Source organism: Saccostrea cucullata, unplaced genomic scaffold, assembly GCF_032062105.1.
Source record: "Saccostrea cucullata isolate Sc308-1 unplaced genomic scaffold, CSIRO_AGI_Scuc_v1 ctg7403, whole genome shotgun sequence".
NCBI lineage: Eukaryota > Metazoa > Mollusca > Bivalvia > Ostreida > Ostreidae > Saccostrea > Saccostrea cuccullata.
The window spans coordinates 8,249-27,793 of record NW_026926766.1 but is presented as its reverse complement, the minus strand read 5'-3'; the positions used below and the strand labels follow the sequence as shown (position 1 = coordinate 27,793).

The window sequence follows — 19,545 nt, the reverse complement described above, 5'->3', positions numbered from 1 at the left end:
TTGCTCCTATTGCATAAAGACATAGCGGTAAATGAATTGCACCCTTCTGTATACAAGCGGATACTTTCCTCTGTGAACATAATTAAACTGAATGGATCAGCAGTAAAAAAAAAAACGTATATAATCAAAAATCTTCTTGCTCTGGGTATCGTTTTCCCTCAACATATCCTTGATTATATTCAGTTCAGTGATTGGAACTGTAGAAAATCAAAGTACTGTGAGTACTGAAAGACGGTGGCATGAATGATTTTGTTTGTTTAACACCCCTTTCGAGAATAAAATTTTTAGCAGCGAAGGATATTTTTCTGGCTAGCAATTACTGCGACACGGGATCTCAATCTGAATTAAGGGCCGATATCCATGTCACGCAGTGGGAGTCGAATCTGCGACGCCGGTAAGGATGGACTTCTTCAGGTCCGTGAGTCCAAAGCAAATCCGCTACGTCAAATGGCGACTGGCAGTATATAAGAAAAAATGTTTTAAGATTTAATAAATGATATGGAAATTATAAAAGTTTATTTCAATTTTTCACAATATATCTTCCTGTATTTTAATATATAAATTTATATTTTTTGTGCTAAAAAGTATAAAGTGTTATGAATTGTCACTGTTCTAAAATTGTTACTATCCTATTACAATTTTCATTAAAAAAAACATAACAAACTTCAAATAGGTATATGCATAAATAAACAATTGCAAATTATCAGATTTCATTTAATGTGTTTTGTCGCCTTACGACACACGGATGATAATGTCAAAATGTCTAAAGCAGCGTCAAGTTTCCTCTTTGCTAAAAACAAGTTTGATAATTCCAATTTAAATTAAGGAATTTCATTGATGCACATAGTTGAGTTTCCCTTAATTCTTCAAATAACAGCCAGAAACCAATCTCGAGCACAAATAGGACCTTGTGAAGATTTATTAGTACTAAAGTCATAGACAATATTTTTACTATCATTCAACTAAAGAATCTTATATATATTGGCTGTCAACATTGACAGCGCCTTCCGCTATTCCTGTAGCTGTTTGCTCTACCCTCCGATTTGATTAAAACGATTTCGCTTAGAAAACTCCCATTTCTCTAGTACACTAAAGAGGAAAAAACTGAACTGCTTTCCAGTGCGTAGTATCGTCATCGAACGCCGCCGTTTTTCGTGTGTTGGATTTACCACTTTCCCATTTCGGATGTTTGATAAATTGATAAAATAATTAAGCAAATGTCCTTAAATTTTCCAAAAGACGACACAATAGATAGTGAAAAAATTACTATTTAATTCTTTTATTTCGAAACAATACTCATGTATTATTTCTAAAACCGTTTTTTTTTTCGTGCGTAAGTACATTGAAGCATGTTAATGAAGTATTAATTTTTTGTCTATATTTTATCAAAAGAATTCAGATACACTAAAATATGATAAATAAATACTTGCGAAAAATTTCATCTTGCAGCGCCTACTATTTTTCGAGAAAAACGCTTTGTACACGACAACCCTCGTATACTGCTCGAAAAAAAATACAGAACAAAATAAAAATAACAAAATATTTTTCTGTCTCTATTTTCCTCGTCTCAAGTCACGATCGGAGTCTGTATATATGCGCATGGAGCTTTCTCCAGAATGGGTGAGGATCGTACATTTTGGCTATGGTTTGCGATGATGGTATTTCTCATACGTAATATTCTAATAATTATGCAATAACCCTGCAAATCATTTCGCAATACATATTTACTGCTTTGTGAACACACCAGAAGACTAACCTAAATTTAGCCCACTAAAATCGCATAAAATCCTAATAATAGTATTATTTCATGCACATGTATTTGAGTACCTTTTTTGTACACCCTTTAAAGGGTAAATTTACTAGAGGCACGTAACTTCGAGTTTCTAAATAGGAATGAAATATATGGGTAAATTGTCCGTTATAGTCTTTGTAATTATAGCTTTGACAAATTTTTATCCGTTGAGTCGTTTCTGTGTCCGAGATAATCAGACAAAGTCTTATTTTTAAAAACTAGAATGGTAATAAACTTAGCAAATTTTATGGCATCATATACCCCCAACAACCATTTTATTAACTGATTAAGATGTAGTGATCTTTTTTCTTCTTTCCTAAAATACATAATTTATATTCGTTTTACTAATATAGCATTGTAAACAGATATAAGAAATTCAAAGAAAAAGACAAAGTTTGTTAAATTTCAATAAACTATTTTTAAGTTTTATGGTAAAAAAAAATTCACAAAGCAGTATTCAAGAAAAAGCCGTGTGTTGTTCAGCAATTATTAGTATTTGATTTCGGAGTTAGATAGTGAAACAATCATACAATGAAATCTTCAAATATTTTTCAACAATTAATTGGTAATTTTAAAGAAACACAATGTGCCTACGAAACGGATTTTTCGAACATGTGAGAAAAACCGAAAAAAAAAATGTACGAATTGACATCTGTAGTTTGCATACGAATATACGAGTCGGTTGGTGTACGAGTTAGATTAGTTCGGCGTAACTCAATGAATATTCATGAGGCGAGAAATATTGATAACGGCAAATATCAGGAATTAGGCTATGTATCCATCAACGAAATGCCTTTGAAATAACTTGAAAGTATTTGTTAACTGTGTACATTTTATTTTCAACCATCGAAATAAGTCTACTTTCATTATTTTGACTCTGCAAAAATCGCCGCTAGGGTCCCCGTGTGTTTACACAGACCAGCAGCAATAGCCTGTGGCTATATATAGCCACCGTCTAAAAAGAGTGACTTGTCTCATCTCCGATGACATCTTCGCAAGAGTTTGTTTGCTAGGACAGTTTGTTAAATCTCTCCCAGACCCCTCACCTGTAAAAATATGAAGGTCTATATATAGGATCCAGGATGTTAGCCAGCCTCTTGAACTATGTACTTTTATAACAATATACTTTTTTTCAATTTTTGACCGGACTAGCTAAATAGGTTCCTGGTCTTATAAATTCAGTTCCTTTTGACAGTCCAAAGGTCTCTTTCAAACCCGTCCCCTGAAAAAGTTGGTCTAGATATCCAGGATGGAAGCCTGCCCCTCGACCGAAGTAATCTTATTACATTATAAGTCGTTTTTTTTCAGTTTTGACCGGGCTAGCTATATAAGTTCCAGGTGTTGTAAACTCGTTATCTTTCCACACTCAAGTAATTTTTCCCAGACCACTCCCAAGTACAACGATGAAGGTCTAAATATGGGATTCAGGATGTTTCATGAACTATGTACTCTTTTAACAGTATAATACAATCCCCCCCCCCCCAATTTGATCGGGCTTGTTAAAAAAAAGTTCCGGTCTTGTAAATTCAATTACTTTTTAAAAGTCAGGGGTCTCTCCCAGTCCCCTTTCCTGTTAAAGGTGAAGGTTTAAATATGGTATCCAGTATGTTAGCCAGTATGTTTAACTATGTACTCTTATAGCAGTATCATTTATGAATTTTTCCAAATTCCGACCGGGCTAGCTAAATAGGTTTCCGGTCTTGTAATCTCAATTTCTTTTGACAGAAGAGGGGCCTCCCCCAGACCCTTCCTCTATAAAAAAAAAAGATGGTCTAAATATGGGATCCTGGATGTTAACCAGGCACTGGCATAAGGTTTACCTATTGATGGTATTATATCCATTGTTATCAAATTGGTCGGGCTAGCAACATTGGTTTGGCGCTGTTACAAAGTCTCAAGTCCAACTTTTACTCTTTTCTTCCTTTCTTCAAAGTTAAAACCAGTAAATTAAAGCTACAGTCTCGACAAAGACGTCTGGTTTATTTTTGTATTTCTGTATCAATCTGAAAACTATTAAAGAATAATTAAATACTTGTACATTCATTATGATATACTTAATGTTGCATTGTTTATTGAACGACCCTCGTATGTGAATACCACAACTTGAAGTTATCCGCCACGATTTATTACCTTAGTCAATTTTATTTTGGACTGCCAATGAGAATCCGAAATCTAGGGAGCGAATCTATTTAGAATTTAACTTATTTTAAACATAAGTACATTTTGTAAAAATAGATTTATTTAATAACATTTCTATGAATTTTAAAAAATAATAACGTGACGAGGTATGTAATTTTGACATTTGTCCGGCGCTCACTGCTGTGGTCCTTTTACCTGTCACGCTGAAATTGAGTTTTATATTTTTCAGAGGATTGCCAAGAGATTACATGTAACCATTTACACATCTTTAAGAATTATGATTATTTTAGTCTTCTTCAAAAAACTGTTGCAAAAGCATCGTCAGTGATTGCTGTCTAGTGCGTTACATTGTTGCCACAATCTGCTAAGCCTGAATTTGTATAAACATATACTTGTATAGGCCAAGTTCTGCCTGTAACATACACAGTTCCTGCCACAAACTGATTTACCTCTACTTGAGCAAACAAGCTTTTGGAAGAAATCTGATGCCAAAGGTCCCTCTAAGAATATTGGTGCCAATCCACAAACACTTTCTTTCCAGCCAAACTCTAATGGTGACTTATGCACTGGCTTGGCTATGTGTGAATTCATCCATACACATGTTTGATACATTACACAAAGAATGTGTTTTGTAAAAGATGCTTCACAAGGTGGAAGTCAAGCAAGAGCTGTTTCTTTTGCTGTTGCTTCTTTGACTCTGAATTAATTGAGATTTCATGCTAATTCTTTAACCTTTCTTGTGGATTATGCAACACTGAACAAGCTTTCGTGAAGCATTTATAGCAGCATCTAAATCGTCACCGGAAAGAATTGATAGAGTTCAAATATTTTCTGAATGTTTCCGTAATACCATAACCCTTTTTCCCAGGCCAAAGAATGACGCGGTTGCGTCACAACCTGTCATAGCATGTCCAGAAGACAATATCTAAGATATTGTAGGACCAAGTGATTTCAACAGATCGTGGACGCGGTAAAGATCGCCTTCGGTCTCGTGAGCTTGATACATTTCCAGTTTGAAACCACAAATCGTCTATGTCATTTGAGGAAAGTAGTGTATAAGAAAGAGCAAGAGGGGACCGAACAATGACACGGCCTCTTACATAAGCTCAAAAGATAGAACCAGCAAACTGATAAAGTAGTACTATTCCCGTATCTGCTTCTTCGTGTGTGCTCCGTAGTTCATTTCAGGACTTAAATGTGCTAAGATATGTCGAGTAAGGACCCATCTGTGATCCCAACAGTACTACTGCATTCTTTTGATAAGTTTTTTTGTCGCCATGTCCCCCATATGCCATTAAAGAAATGCCATTAAGGAACCGGGCTTTTATTTTACAGAAAAATCTCCAGACTTGAAAGCTGACGTTATGGACTCTGGCAGCTGTATCATGTCTAATATGTAGACAGGCATCTGCTCTAAAGGTAACAAAAAAGTAAGGCAGCGTTGCTGCATTTGATTGTAGATGTTATTGTCATAGACTATCTACTTGTGAAATCCGGGCCAGAATGGAACAGTTTATTCTTGCAAATTTACCGATATTGGGATGTGGATAGTACTTTGGCGTGTAAGCTGGTGAAGAAACACCCACGTCGTCTCTGATATATTGGCATTTTAAAACGATTATGACGTGGTCTTTCCATAAGCATTTGCACAACGAGGTTGCCCTTGGCGTTCTTTTGGTTCAGAAAAAGAAAGACTAAGCATAAGTTGTTTTTTTTTCTTCATCCAATCTTAAGGCCTAGCTTGTCCCCTTATATCTTTAACAGAGGATAAGGGTGTGTTTCTTGTGTTTTCCTGCAATTGAAAGATAACTCTAGTCATTGAATGAAATGTTTTCTTACCATCAATGGTCTCAGTGTTGATATCAACATTATCTGTCCTTCTTTGTTTTTAAGGTGGCTCCCTTTTCAAAAGGAACAATACCATTGGGAACAAGAGAATGCTCTCCCATATTACCTACACCCTGGTTTGCCAAGCTGGTCAAGAAAGTTCTGCCTTCTGAATACGATGCACAAAAGCTAAAAAAAAGAGTGTCAAGTTTCAATAAGATATTTGGAACCATATTCCTGATGAAGTTGTAATGCAAGGTCTAGATGAAACGGGGTCTTTGTTTAATGACACAATGCATTCTGCTAAAGCTGTGACTTTTCTCTTTTAATCTACATTTTCATTTCGGTCAACTTCACCAATATGACTTTTCATCAATAAACCACAGCAGAAACTTTGTAAGCGAGCTTGGAGTTATCATAGTCCACCTGTCATGGGAAACTTCAACCGAAGACCGGTAAATATCGCGAGAAAGTAGTACAGACTGTTTGTCACCGTGAAATACTGAAGCAGCCGCCGCATGCAGTGTGTGATCTTCGTTCATCTTCACATTTGAAATTTCAAGTTAAAAAAATTAACTCTGCCTTCTACTGGCTGACTTCTTGAATAGCCTCTGCTTTTGAAACTGATATTAGAATTCCCTAGTCCGTCCTGTGTGTGTTTGAATAACGACAGCAGTGCCATAAAATTTCTCTAGTCTAGAATTTGTTTGAATATTTGTCACATAATTCTTTCGGCATAAAAGAATGAAACTTTCGTTTTTGCAAAACAGAAGACATTAAGAAAGCCTTTTTTTGATACACCAAATCATAAGTTATGTCTTTAGCTAACTGCTGAATGCTTTATCGTGAGATGTTTTATCGATGCTTTCCCCTGGTTGTTTCTATGCTGTATTAAACAGAAAATCAGTGATGCATGATCTAGGATAAAGTTTCCTTTCAACGAATTTTTCACAAGAAACCAATAATAAAATTCCATCACATCTTTCTTTTGCTGTGTTTGTTACCCTGTGAATTCGTTCTTTTTCTATTTTATGCACTTTTGTGTCACAGTATACTTTGTCTACTTTTGCTTACAGAAAATACAGAAAATCTATCTGGCCATGGAGCGTGTTTGAAGATTCATAACAAATTCTGCATGTAGAAGTGAAGTGGAAGGGTTAGTAATTGAATTAAAAATTTCCATTAATTTACCCAATGTATGTAAACGACAGTGATCATATGATCAATTGTCTTTGAACATTCAGCAGAAATAAGACAGGTGTCATATGTTGAAAATGAATATTACATGTTTGACCGCTGAGTGAGATGTTGGACCTGTCCATGAATGTTGGATATTGCCTACGTCACACAATGGGCGGAGCTCTATCTAATTTGCATTCGTTGGTGTTCAAAGTGACGGACCAGAGGTTACATTACGGAAGGCAATATAAGATACATGTTTGTAAAAAAAAAATCATTATAAAAGGTATTATATAAAATGCATATTTTGAAAAACAGTAATATTCGACAAACACATCTGAAGTTCGAATTGCCAATCTCTGAACTTTATTTAAGTATAGAAAAAAAATGACTTAAGAAAACTTTACGACCCTTCAAGAAGGGTGTCTCTTTCATAAAATATAACTTACAACAGTAAGGAAAACCGGTCCGAAACAGGCACGCAGCATCGTTTTTTAGCCAGAGAGTTTTTTTTACTTATTTTTTTTTGGGGGGGGGGGGGGGGGGTAGTGGCCAACCGACTTCCTTTCACTTCCAATTTTTTTTCATACATAACTACATTTCCTTGATATCACTTTACTGTGGTAAGAAGTGAGGGGGGGGGAGCAACCAACCTTTCAATAGATATTTTCAATAGTTAAGGTAATGTTGGGAAAAAAAGTGGGGGTCAGCCCCTTCCCCTCCCCCCCCCCCCCCCCCCCCCCCCCCGGTTGTTACGTGCCTACGAAAGATTCACTCGAAAAACGAGTGACTTGTTCCAAGATTGTCACTCCACTAATTATTGTCCCCAGCTTTTTTGAAAGAGAGGGACATTAAATCTCCTTGATTTGCCATGTCTGTTCATCTGTCTGTCTTTTCGTCTGTCAGTCTGTCACAAAAACTTTAACCTTGGTAATTAGAGATAGGACTTTCATACATGTATTTCACATGTATATTGTCGCAGGCGGGCCGATAGGTCGCCACACAAAATAATTCTAGAACAGTTCTTTCAATTTTTTTTTTACATTTATTCAAGGATTAATACATAAGTAAAAGTTGTGGCATTGGTATGTTGTTTGGGTAGATTGGTTCCCTGGACTAATTTGGGACCTACAAAATCATTACAAATTCACATATTATAACAATTGTAAATAAAATATATCAACTTGATTCGTGCTTATGCATATCATAACATTCACTGTATACTTTGCACTTTACTGCATACACTAAAGCATTTTACTGCATACTGCATTTTACTGCAAATACTTAAGCATTTTACTGCATAACTCCACAAAATATTTATACGAAATATTTGTGTACAATAAACACGTACTTTACACCATACATTGTAGCTACTACATACTATAATAAGACTATAATATACTCGTATACTTTTAACATACTACTAATACTTGAAATGATAGCAATGCACACATTACTCAATCACGTAATTTACATCAAAGTTAAGAACTAAGGTCCTTGGCCATTTCAGGAAACTGTATAAGATAAAACCTTTTAAATTAATAAAACAAACTTACCTCAGAAGATATGTAAAGTCTGGTCAAAATACTTTGAAGAATACTACTGTGTTACTAATTCTCGAGCAAGTGAAGAACGTCTGCTCTACCCAATTGCTACACCCAAACTGACCACTTAACAGCACGGGATTTAAAATAAAATATAATTAAAATTAAATATAAAAAAATACAAGTAAATTCTACTGAGCAGATAAAATAATATGGAACACCGTTATGGCATTTAAATAAGTTATTTACATATCGAAACAAGTTTACGTTAAAAAAATATGGAATAATGTTTGGACGTTAATTGTGACACACCTCCCCTATTCAAATAAGTACGAAGTACTTTTACAGCTCAACAATTAACGTATGAAGTAAAAGAATTTTTCTTTATACTATATACATTTTTTTTTACTTTTTCCATAAAGATAAAATAATAAAAACACTGTTCTTATTGTAAACTCATTACTGACTGTCACTGATTCACTCCTGTCGACTTAAATAATCAGCTCCGACGTTTTCCTTTCCCCTTATTGCGATAATACGGAATCTATAAGGCTGAAGGAGTAGTGCCCACCTCATAAGTCTGGAATTTACAAGTTTAGTCCGGTTAAGATATACCAATGGATGGTGGTCGGTCTCCAACATGAACTCCTTACCGTAGAGATATCGGTGGAATTTCTGGACCGCCCATACAATACCTAGACATTCTTTCTCAATGGTAGCATAGTGTTCCTCACTCGGTTTCAACTTCCGGCTTGCATACGCCACGGGTAACTTGATATCGTCTTCCTCCTGTAATAGAACTGCACCTAATCCTTTGTCAGAGGCATCCGTCTGAAGAATAAAAACTTTTGAAATATCTGGTAATTTCAGTATTGGTGACTTTGTCAAGGCTGATTTTAAATGTTGAAATGCAATTTCCTGTGATTCAGTCCATTGAAGTTTTTTTGACGAGAATTTCCTTGTAAGATCTGTTAAGGGAAGAGCAATATGTGCAAAGTTTGAAATAAATTTTCGGTAGAAATTTACCAACCCTAGGAAGGATCGCAGTTGTTTCTTGGTAGTTGGACGACTTGCCTGTTGTATTGCTGATATCTTGTCGGGATGAGGTTGCACTCTGTCACCTCCAACGATGTGTCCTAAACACTCAAGTTCCTTGTAACCCACAGAACACTTGGTTGGTCTAGCTGTAAGGTTTGCTGCACGTAGACGCTGAAACACTTTGGAAAGCACAAGAACATGTTGATCAAACGTGTCAGTGAATATAAGAATATCGTCAATGAAATTATCAACGTTTGGAACATTGTGCAAAACCTCCCGCATAAGCCGACAAAATGTCGCTGGTGCGGTAACTAAACCAAACGGCATTTTAGTAAACTGAAAAAGCCCTAAAGGAGTTTGAAATGCAGTTAAAGGACGAGCAGACTGAGTAAGTGGCACTTGCCAATAACCCTTAGAAAAGAACTTGTGACCTGACAATTTTGCAAATATCGCATCCATATCTGGCATTGGCTCTGCGTCAAACACAGTAATTCGATTAAGTCCCCTGAAATCTACACAAAACCGATAAGATTTGTCTTTCTTCACAACCAAAACAATAGGTGACGAATAAGGACTTTCTGATTCTTCTATGACCCCCATCTTCAACATTTTACTTACTTCTTCCTTAACCGTTTCTATCATTGCAAATGGAATTTGCCTCGGACTTACTCTAATGGGTTTGTCTGTAGTTGTCCGTATGTCGTGTTCCAACACATGGGTGTGACCTGGTTTGTCACTCAAAACGTCACTAAAGCTGTGCAGAAGTTCCATCAATGTCTCCTTCTCCTGCCTACTCAGGTCTGGGTTCAAATCTACATCCTTATATGTTTCTACATTACATGAATCTACATACCCTTCTTGTTCATCTCCGAACTCCGACTCATCAATTTTATCTGAACTGACAACAGACATTGCAGAACTTACCACTGGATTTGATCGTTCAATATAACCTTTCAACAAATTTGCATGATAGGTTTTGAGTTTTCCATTTATGTCTAATTGGTAGTCAACATTACCTATCTTTTTGACAATTTGGTATGGCCCTTTCCACTGCATTAACAGCTTATTACTGTCAGTAGGTAGTAGAACTAAAACTTTCTCACCTGCCTTCATGTTACGACTTCTTGCTTTCTTATTGAAGTAAGCTCTGTGTCTCCTAGATGCTTTCTCAAGATTCTGATGGGCCAGTTCACAGGTTGACTCTAACCGGTCTCTGAGATCAAATACATATTGATAAGTGGACTTTACCTGTGGATCCTGTATTTCCCTTGTCCAAAGGTCTTTGAGAATCGTCATAGGTCCTCGAACAGCGCGACCATACACTAGCTCAAATGGGGAGAAGCCTAAGCCTTCCTGTGGTACTTCACGATATGCAAAGAGGACGGCTGGTAGGTACTTGTCCCAATCCTTTGGTCGATCGATACACATCCTCTTTAACATCTGTTTCAACGTACCGTTAAACCTTTCCACTAGTCCGTTACACATAGGGTTGTACGGTGTTGTCGTCAGCTGTTTCACTGAAATTAGCCTACTTACCTCCATCATAAGTCCAGATGTAAATTGTGTACCCATGTCTGTAAGAACCTCCTCTGGTACCCCAATACGAGAAAACATTTCTAACAAAGCCTCTGCAACCCTTTCAGTATCTATACCCGGGAGCGCTATAGCCTCTGGATATCTCGTTGCGTAATCTACTAAGGTTAATATAAATCGGTTACCTTTATCTGTTGCCGGATGTAATGGACCGATTATATCTACTGCCACTCTCTTAAATGGTACATCTATCAGAGGCATTCTGTCCAGCGGGACTTTGCTCACCTTTCCTTTTGAAACAGTTCTCTGGCACGTATCACATGATTGACAGAACCGCTTAATTTCAGATTTCATACCAGGCCAAAAGAATTCTGACAAAATTCTGGATATAGTCCTACCTGTTGCTAGATGACCTGACATAACTGATTCGTGTGCTAGCTTCATAACAATCGTTCGAAATTTAGAAGGTACTATGAGCTGTGAAAGAGTCTTACCTCCTTCCTTTTCCGATGCCTGATACTCCCTGTACAAAAGTCCTTTCTTCTCTAACCATCTTACCTTCCCATTTCGCGATATTCGACCTTCTTTCGCATTCCGAAGTGATGTTTCAAGGGATGGATCCTCTTGTTGTTCACGCTGTATATCCTCAGGTTTGATATCGTCCTTGACTATATCTGGAACTCTGAGAGCTGGGTAAGGTTTCTTCTTTTCTCTTGCTTGCTGTCGAGTCTCCACTGCTAAGACAGTCTTTGGTCTCCACTCTGGGTCGGGATCATGGGGTTTCCTTGCGTCGTGTACCTCTCCAATGATTAAATCAAAAACAGGGTTTTCCATACACCAAACCTCAAATTCACCTGTCACATATGGAGAATCTATACATACCTTTGCAAGTGGCACAACTCTCTTGGTATTATCTGCTTAAATACAAGTTTCACTTTTACCTGTTAAACTTTCATTTTTCACCAAGCTTCTCCTTACCACAATATTTTGACAACCAGAATCTCGAAGAAGTGTGACTGGTTGACCATCCACATATCCAGCAGATAGTGGCATAGGTTTCCTAGTGCTGTGACATGCCGAAGTTAAAATGGTTGATTTGTCACATACCTGAGAGTAGAGAACCGAGTTCTCACTACAAACAAATGCAGAACAATTCTCTGGTGTTTTGTCAACGTCTCTGCGCTCATCTTTATGCACTAGTGCGCCTGAAATCTTACCTTTGGATTTGTGACACTGTGGAGCTATATGGCCCTGCTTACCACAAATGTAACATTTTCTCTCTGTCACTGGAACGAACGAAGACTTCTGGTTTTGGGGTCGTTGCTGTAGATCTTTAGGTTTAACTTGCGTCTTACTTATTTGTACTTCCGTAGGTTTCTTAATAACCTTTGAACATAAATTTGAAGCACTTGTGTTTCTCGCCTCTCGAAATTGGTCTGCTAGAATGCATAATTCATCTGCCGTCTTTGGGACGTTCTGTTTAAGAAACACCAACAAATCATAATTGCACACATGTAAAAACTGATCACGAAGTATAAGATCAAAGAGATCATCAAAAGTCGTAGAGATCTTAGACATTTCTATCCAACGAGTGAGGTAAGAACCTAATCTGACAGTAAACTGAGAAAATGTTTCACTATTTTCGGGACGACAAGAACGAAACTTTCTTTTGAAACCTTCTTCCGTCATGTCATATCTCTGGAGTAACGCTGCTTTGAGCTCATCATAATTATCTGCTTTTGACTTTGACATTAAAGCATAAACCTCTAAAGCACGACCTTTAAGTAAAGCACTCGAATGAGTTGACCAAAGAGATGCATACCTTTCAAATCTTCGCAGATAACTATCCATCTCATCTCTGTTCTCTTCAAACGACGGAATTTTAGGGGTACTTGGTTTGACTGAGTTACTACTCACCTCATTCACTGATATGTTGCCCTTCGTTGCCATTTCCATCTCATGTTCATCAGCCATCTGTTTCAGCTTAAGGTCATTGTACATACGCTCCAATTGTAGTTGGTACTCACGTTCATCTTTCTCCTTTTGACGAACTGCCGCTCTTTCTTCACGCTGCAAAGCTTGTTGATCGCTCACATATTTGCGTAAACTATCGTCTTTATAGCCTAGTCTTTCTCCAGCAGAAATCAAATCATCTAAAGACTCCATTTTTAACAAAAATGTCAAATGTACACAACAAAATGTTTTTACTAACTCACTACTCTGTACACATGTTTGACATACTACTACTATACACAATACTGAACTGTTGAGTTTGGGTGACACAATTGTTAATGAATTTAACTGATCTACTACATTACCATGACCAGTCTCCACAACACACTCTGAAGTAGCTTGGCAATCAGCTTTTAAGGAAAACTTCTGGATCCCAAATAGCCAATGATCTTGTCCTACAATTACAGCAATTACAATGAAACAATTGATACTATGCAACATGGAAAAGCACGAATGTTCATCAGTTAAGAAAAAAATGATAAATAAAATGCAGTTTACTTTTAACAGAATAAATACTTCTGAAATTACAATCTGTTTGAGATAAATAGAGTTTCAGTTATTATGTGTGTCAGTTTTACTTATAATTTAACAGTTCAAGAATTCTTGGTAAAGTCAGTTATTATTTTCCCTGTCTGTATCCTGTTGCCCAACCCTATAGACGGGTCTGTATCCAGTGGATTGTCACGTGGGCGTCTCCTTGTTGGTATGTGCTGTAATAAGACAAGTTGTTGAATCTACGTCATAGGATCATCACACTTTCAATGGAATCCTGGGATCTGTATCTTTTAATGGCTGTAGCCTATCAATATCCCTGGATCGAAATTCCTGGATCTCCCTAGGTTGATCTCACTGGGTTGGTCGCCTTGGGTGGATCTTCTTGGGCGGATCCCACTTCTGACACCAAATGTCGCAGGCGGGCCGATAGGTCGCCACACAAAATAATTCTAGAACAGTTCTTTCAATTTTTTTTTTACATTTATTCAAGGATTAATACATAAGTAAAAGTTGTGGCATTGGTATGTTGTTTGGGTAGATTGGTTCCCTGGACTAATTTGGGACCTACAAAATCATTACAAATTCACATATTATAACAATTGTAAATAAAATATATCAACTTGATTCGTGCTTATGCATATCATAACATTCACTGTATACTTTGCATTTTACTGCATACACTAAAGCATTTTACTGCATACTGCATTTTACTGCAAATACTTAAGCATTTTACTGCAAACCGCATTTTACTGCATAACTCCACAAAATATTTATACGAAATATTTGTGTACAATAAACACGTACTTTACACCATACATTGTAGCTACTACATACTATAACTAGTGCTTATTGTAACGGGGACCGTTACAGATGTTCCCCAAACGCTCCCCAACTCCCTTTTGGTGCCATATTCCCTGTTATCTCTATTAAATAAGAAATACTTTATGGAATTTAGACTTAATCAAGGTCTTCCAAGAAAAATGCAAAATATATTAAAAAAAATAGGCATTGCACGCGTGTTCATGTGCGTAACGACCATATTATCTTGTCTACACTATCTTAAATTTTAATAATATCAAAGCATTTAATCCAAAAGTATTAAAAAATGCACTCATTCGAGTGCATTTTTTATTTTACTCATTTCACGTGCACGCACGTGCAAGCACGTGCATAATGACTACACCTTCTTGTAGGAGTCCCTTATATTTATCCAAGTTCTAAATCTCATCCTGTTTGGTTGAAAAAGAAGAGAGTTATAGCCATTTGAAGTTTCAGCCAATCAGATTGCAGCACACGTGCATGCGCGTGATTTCATGAATATTTTCTATATCACATTTTAGGATATCGTAATGCATGACTATGTTTTAAATTTCAAAGCATTTCGTCAAAAAACAAAGGAGATATAGCCATTTAAAGTTTTAGCCAATCAGATTACAGCACGTGCGCATGCGCATGCTTTTATTAAAATTCTAATACATCATGCTGTAGATCTTTATAATGTAGGACCATGTTCAAAATTTCAAAAGATTATGACAAGAAACAAGAAAGATATTGAGACTTTAGTTTCAGCCAATCAGAGCAAAGCGCACGTGCATGCGCGTGAGATCTTGCTATTTTGACCATGCCATCTTGTCTATACTACTAATGTATCCTTACATTATGAGTTTCAAAGCATTTTATCAAAAAATAGAAAAGTTCCGACTATATCTATTATACTGGTTATTTCAAGTGTTGCACGTGCGCGCTCTTGCAAGCACGTGCGCGCAAAATGACCTTGATTCCGCAAATCTGCATAACATGTCTACTTACCCTAAAAAGGTTTTACCTACCTCGGACGAACAGTTTACAAGATCATTCCCGGACAAAAAAGTACCCAGGAAGAAGAAGAAAAAAATAATAATAACTAGAAAGTCTGCTATTGCAAGCAATAGCATATGTCGCCCCGTACTGGACAAGACTTTCATTTTAATCATCACTAAAACAAAAGTTCATTAGGTACGTTTGAACAACCATCGAGTTGTATCAGTCCTTTCCATTGGAAATGGAAGACCTTAATTGGGTACATCCCACTCATTATTTTTAGAATCGGTAGGAGAAGAAAGTAGTGCAGGAAAATTACAAGTTCCTAAATTTGCAGACTTGCATAAAAGAAATCTGGCAGATGTACTGAACTGAGCCTCATACTTGTTAATTGGCAGTGTCTTTCCTATCATAAAAGCTTGGGAAATGTAATTTATGAAGAAGATCAGCCGAATTATTTTGTGTATTGTAACGCCAGTGAGAACTCTGAAATTTCCATCTTTCACTTTCATTTTAGAGGTTCTACCGAAAAACGAATCTGACATGCCACCATCAATTCGAGCATTTCTGCATTGCAGAGAGCTGATGTTTGTTATGAGAAGATAAATCATGTGTAAACTTTCTCAGTTTAGCGGAATCATGAACATTTTCGGCGATATGAATGTTTTGTATACAGTGGTGATCAAGGCTTCGCGAACCTGCAGGAGCGGATCAAAGGATTTATGAATGAATAAAAACTATGGAAATGACGTACCAATTTTTTAATTTATACTTGCACTATCTAATGAAATGAATAATATACAAGTGATAGATATACAAGAAAACGCGAAATGATAATAAATGCAGCTGACAATCGTTATTTTTTTTTTAATATAGATAAAATAAAATATTTATAAATTCAAGAGACAAACAGAAGGAGAATGAATGATGGCAAAATATCACATGACGGGAACTGAATTTTATGAATGAAGATTTTAAAAAGTTACTTGTAAGTTGTATATGTTATAACTGTGTATTCTACTTGGCTGTGTGCTTCAAAAAGGGGGGGGGGTCGTCTTGAACATAGTAAATAGCCATAACGTTTGAAGGGTAAGTACTAGGGCTTTCATATTTCAAATATGTAATCCTTGTGAAAAGAACTTTTATTTGATACGACGAACTTTGACCCTTTGACCTAGACCTTGGAGAACACATGTGTACATCTGAATCTTTTTTTATGTTTCGTTTCTATGGCAACTGTGAGCGACTCATTACAATTATTTTGAAAGTAGAAATCACTTTGACACATTGCAAGGAATAAACATTGAAAGTTTCAAAACGATTGCCTGAGTAGTTATTGAGAAAATCGAAATTAAAGAATTTTAACTTTCACCTGGTTTCCATGGCAATAATCGATTATTTGAAAATTTTAAATGCGAAGCGCACAACTACAGATACTAATCATTAAAATAAGAAAAGTTTCATGACGAACGTTTAAGGGACCAGAGAGAACACTCTCGGACAAAATTTGTCGCTTTTTACAGGTTTCCATGGCAACGGTAGACATATTGGAACTGAACGACCTCACTGCACAACTACAACCAGTGATCGTCCTTTGAGGAAAGTTTCAGGAAGATTGTCCCAGCCATCTCCGAGAAACAGCCTGGATAAAAAAAACATGCGTACAATATCAATATGTCGTCCCCGACTTCGTTCGGGGCGACATAATAACTCCTGAATTTTTCTCATCAATAACTCCTGAATTTTCCCCTTCAATTCGAGCATTTCTGCATTGCAGAGAGCTGATGTTTGTTATGAGAAGATAAATCATGTGTAAACTTTCTCAGTTTAGCGGAATCATGAACATTTTCGGCGATATGAATGTTTTGTATACAGTGGTGATCAAGGCTTCGCGAACCTGCAGGAGCGGATCAAAGGATTTATGAATGAATAAAAACTATGGAAATGACGTACCAATTTTTTAATTTATACTTGCACTATCTAATGAAATGAATAATATACAAGTGATAGATATACAAGAAAACGCGAAATGATAATAAATGCAGCTGACAATCGTTATTTTTTTTTAATATAGATAAAATAAAATATTTATAAATTCAAGAGACAAAACAGAAGGAGAATGAATGATGGCAAAATATCACATGACGGGAACTGAATTTTATGAATGAAGATTTTAAAAAGTTACTTGTAAGTTGTATATGTTATAACTGTGTATTCTACTTGGCTGTGTGCTTCAAAAAGGGGGGGGGGGTCGTCTTGAACATAGTAAATAGCCATAACGTTTGAAGGGTAAGTACTAGGGCTTTCATATTTCAAATATGTAATCCTTGTGAAAAGAACTTTTATTTGATACGACGAACTTTGACCCTTTGACCTAGACCTTGGAGAACACATGTGTACATCTGAATCTTTTTTTATGTTTCGTTTCTATGGCAACTGTGAGCGACTCATTACAATTATTTTGAAAGTAGAAATCACTTTGACACATTGCAAGGAATAAACATTGAAAGTTTCAAAACGATTGCCTGAGTAGTTATTGAGAAAATCGAAATTAAAGAATTTTAACTTTCACCTGGTTTCCATGGCAATAATCGATTATTTGAAAATTTTAAATGCGAAGCGCACAACTACAGATACTAATCATTAAAATAAGAAAAGTTTCATGACGAACGTTTAAGGGACCAGAGAGAACACTCTCGGACAAAATTTGTCGCTTTTTACAGGTTTCCATGGCAACGGTAGACATATTGGAACTGAACGACCTCACTGCACAACTACAACCAGTGATCGTCCTTTGAGGAAAGTTTCAGGAAGATTGTCCCAGCCATCTCCGAGAAACAGCCTGGATAAAAAAAACATGCGTACAATATCAATATGTCGTCCCCGACTTCGTTCGGGGCGACATAATAACTCCTAAATTTTTCTCATCAATATGAACTCCTGAATTTTTCTCATCAATAACTCCTGAATTTTCCCCTTCAATTCGAGCATTTCTGCATTGCAGAGAGCTGATGTTTGTTATGAGAAGATAAATCATGTGTAAACTTTCTCAGTTTAGCGGAATCATGAACATTTTCGGCGATATGAATGTTTTGTATACAGTGGTGATCAAGGCTTCGCGAACCTGCAGGAGCGGATCAAAGGATTTATGAATGAATAAAAACTATGGAAATGACGTACCAATTTTTTAATTTATACTTGCACTATCTAATGAAATGAATAATATACAAGTGATAGATATACAAGAAAACGCGAAATGATAATAAATGCAGCTGACAATCGTTATTTTTTTTTTAATATAGATAAAATAAAATATTTATAAATTCAAGAGACAAAACAGAAGGAGAATGAATGATGGCAAAATATCACATGACGGGAACTGAATTTTATGAATGAAGATTTTAAAAAGTTACTTGTAAGTTGTATATGTTATAACTGTGTATTCTACTTGGCTGTGTGCTTCAAAAAGGGGGGGGGGGTCGTCTTGAACATAGTAAATAGCCATAACGTTTGAAGGGTAAGTACTAGGGCTTTCATATTTCAAATATGTAATCCTTGTGAAAAGAACTTTTATTTGATACGACGAACTTTGACCCTTTGACCTAGACCTTGGAGAACACATGTGTACATCTGAATCTTTTTTTATGTTTCGTTTCTATGGCAACTGTGAGCGACTCATTACAATTATTTTGAAAGTAGAAATCACTTTGACACATTGCAAGGAATAAACATTGAAAGTTTCAAAACGATTGCCTGAGTAGTTATTGAGAAAATCGAAATTAAAGAATTTTAACTTTCACCTGGTTTCCATGGCAATAATCGATTATTTGAAAATTTTAAATGCGAAGCGCACAACTACAGATACTAATCATTAAAATAAGAAAAGTTTCACGACGAACGTTTAAGGGACCAGAGAGAAAACTCTCTCGGACAAAATTTGTCGCTTTTTACAGGTTTCCATGGCAACGGTAGACATATTGGAACTGAACGACCTCACTGCACAACTACAACCAGTGATCGTCCTTTGAGGAAAGTTTCAGGAAGATTGTCCCAGCCATCTCCGAGAAACAGCCTGGATAAAAAAAACATGCGTACAATATCAATATGTCGTCCCCGACTTCGTTCGGGGCGACATAATAACTCCTGAATTTTTCTCATCAATAACTCCTGAATTTTCCCCTTCAA

The 19,545-nt window shown here is 36.4% G+C and overlaps 1 protein-coding gene across 1 annotated transcript; it reads right to left on the bottom strand.

The window, feature by feature from the left end:
* Positions 1-8,958: 8,958 nt before the first annotated feature.
* LOC134272603 (uncharacterized) lies at positions 8,959-13,460 on the bottom strand (the record flags this gene model as incomplete). The annotated part of the gene is made up of 2 exons (XM_062754819.1): positions 8,959-11,906; positions 11,994-13,460. Coding segments are annotated over 2 exons (4,415 nt in total), but the record flags the coding sequence as incomplete, so codon positions are not given.
* Positions 13,461-19,545: the final 6,085 nt, after the last annotated feature.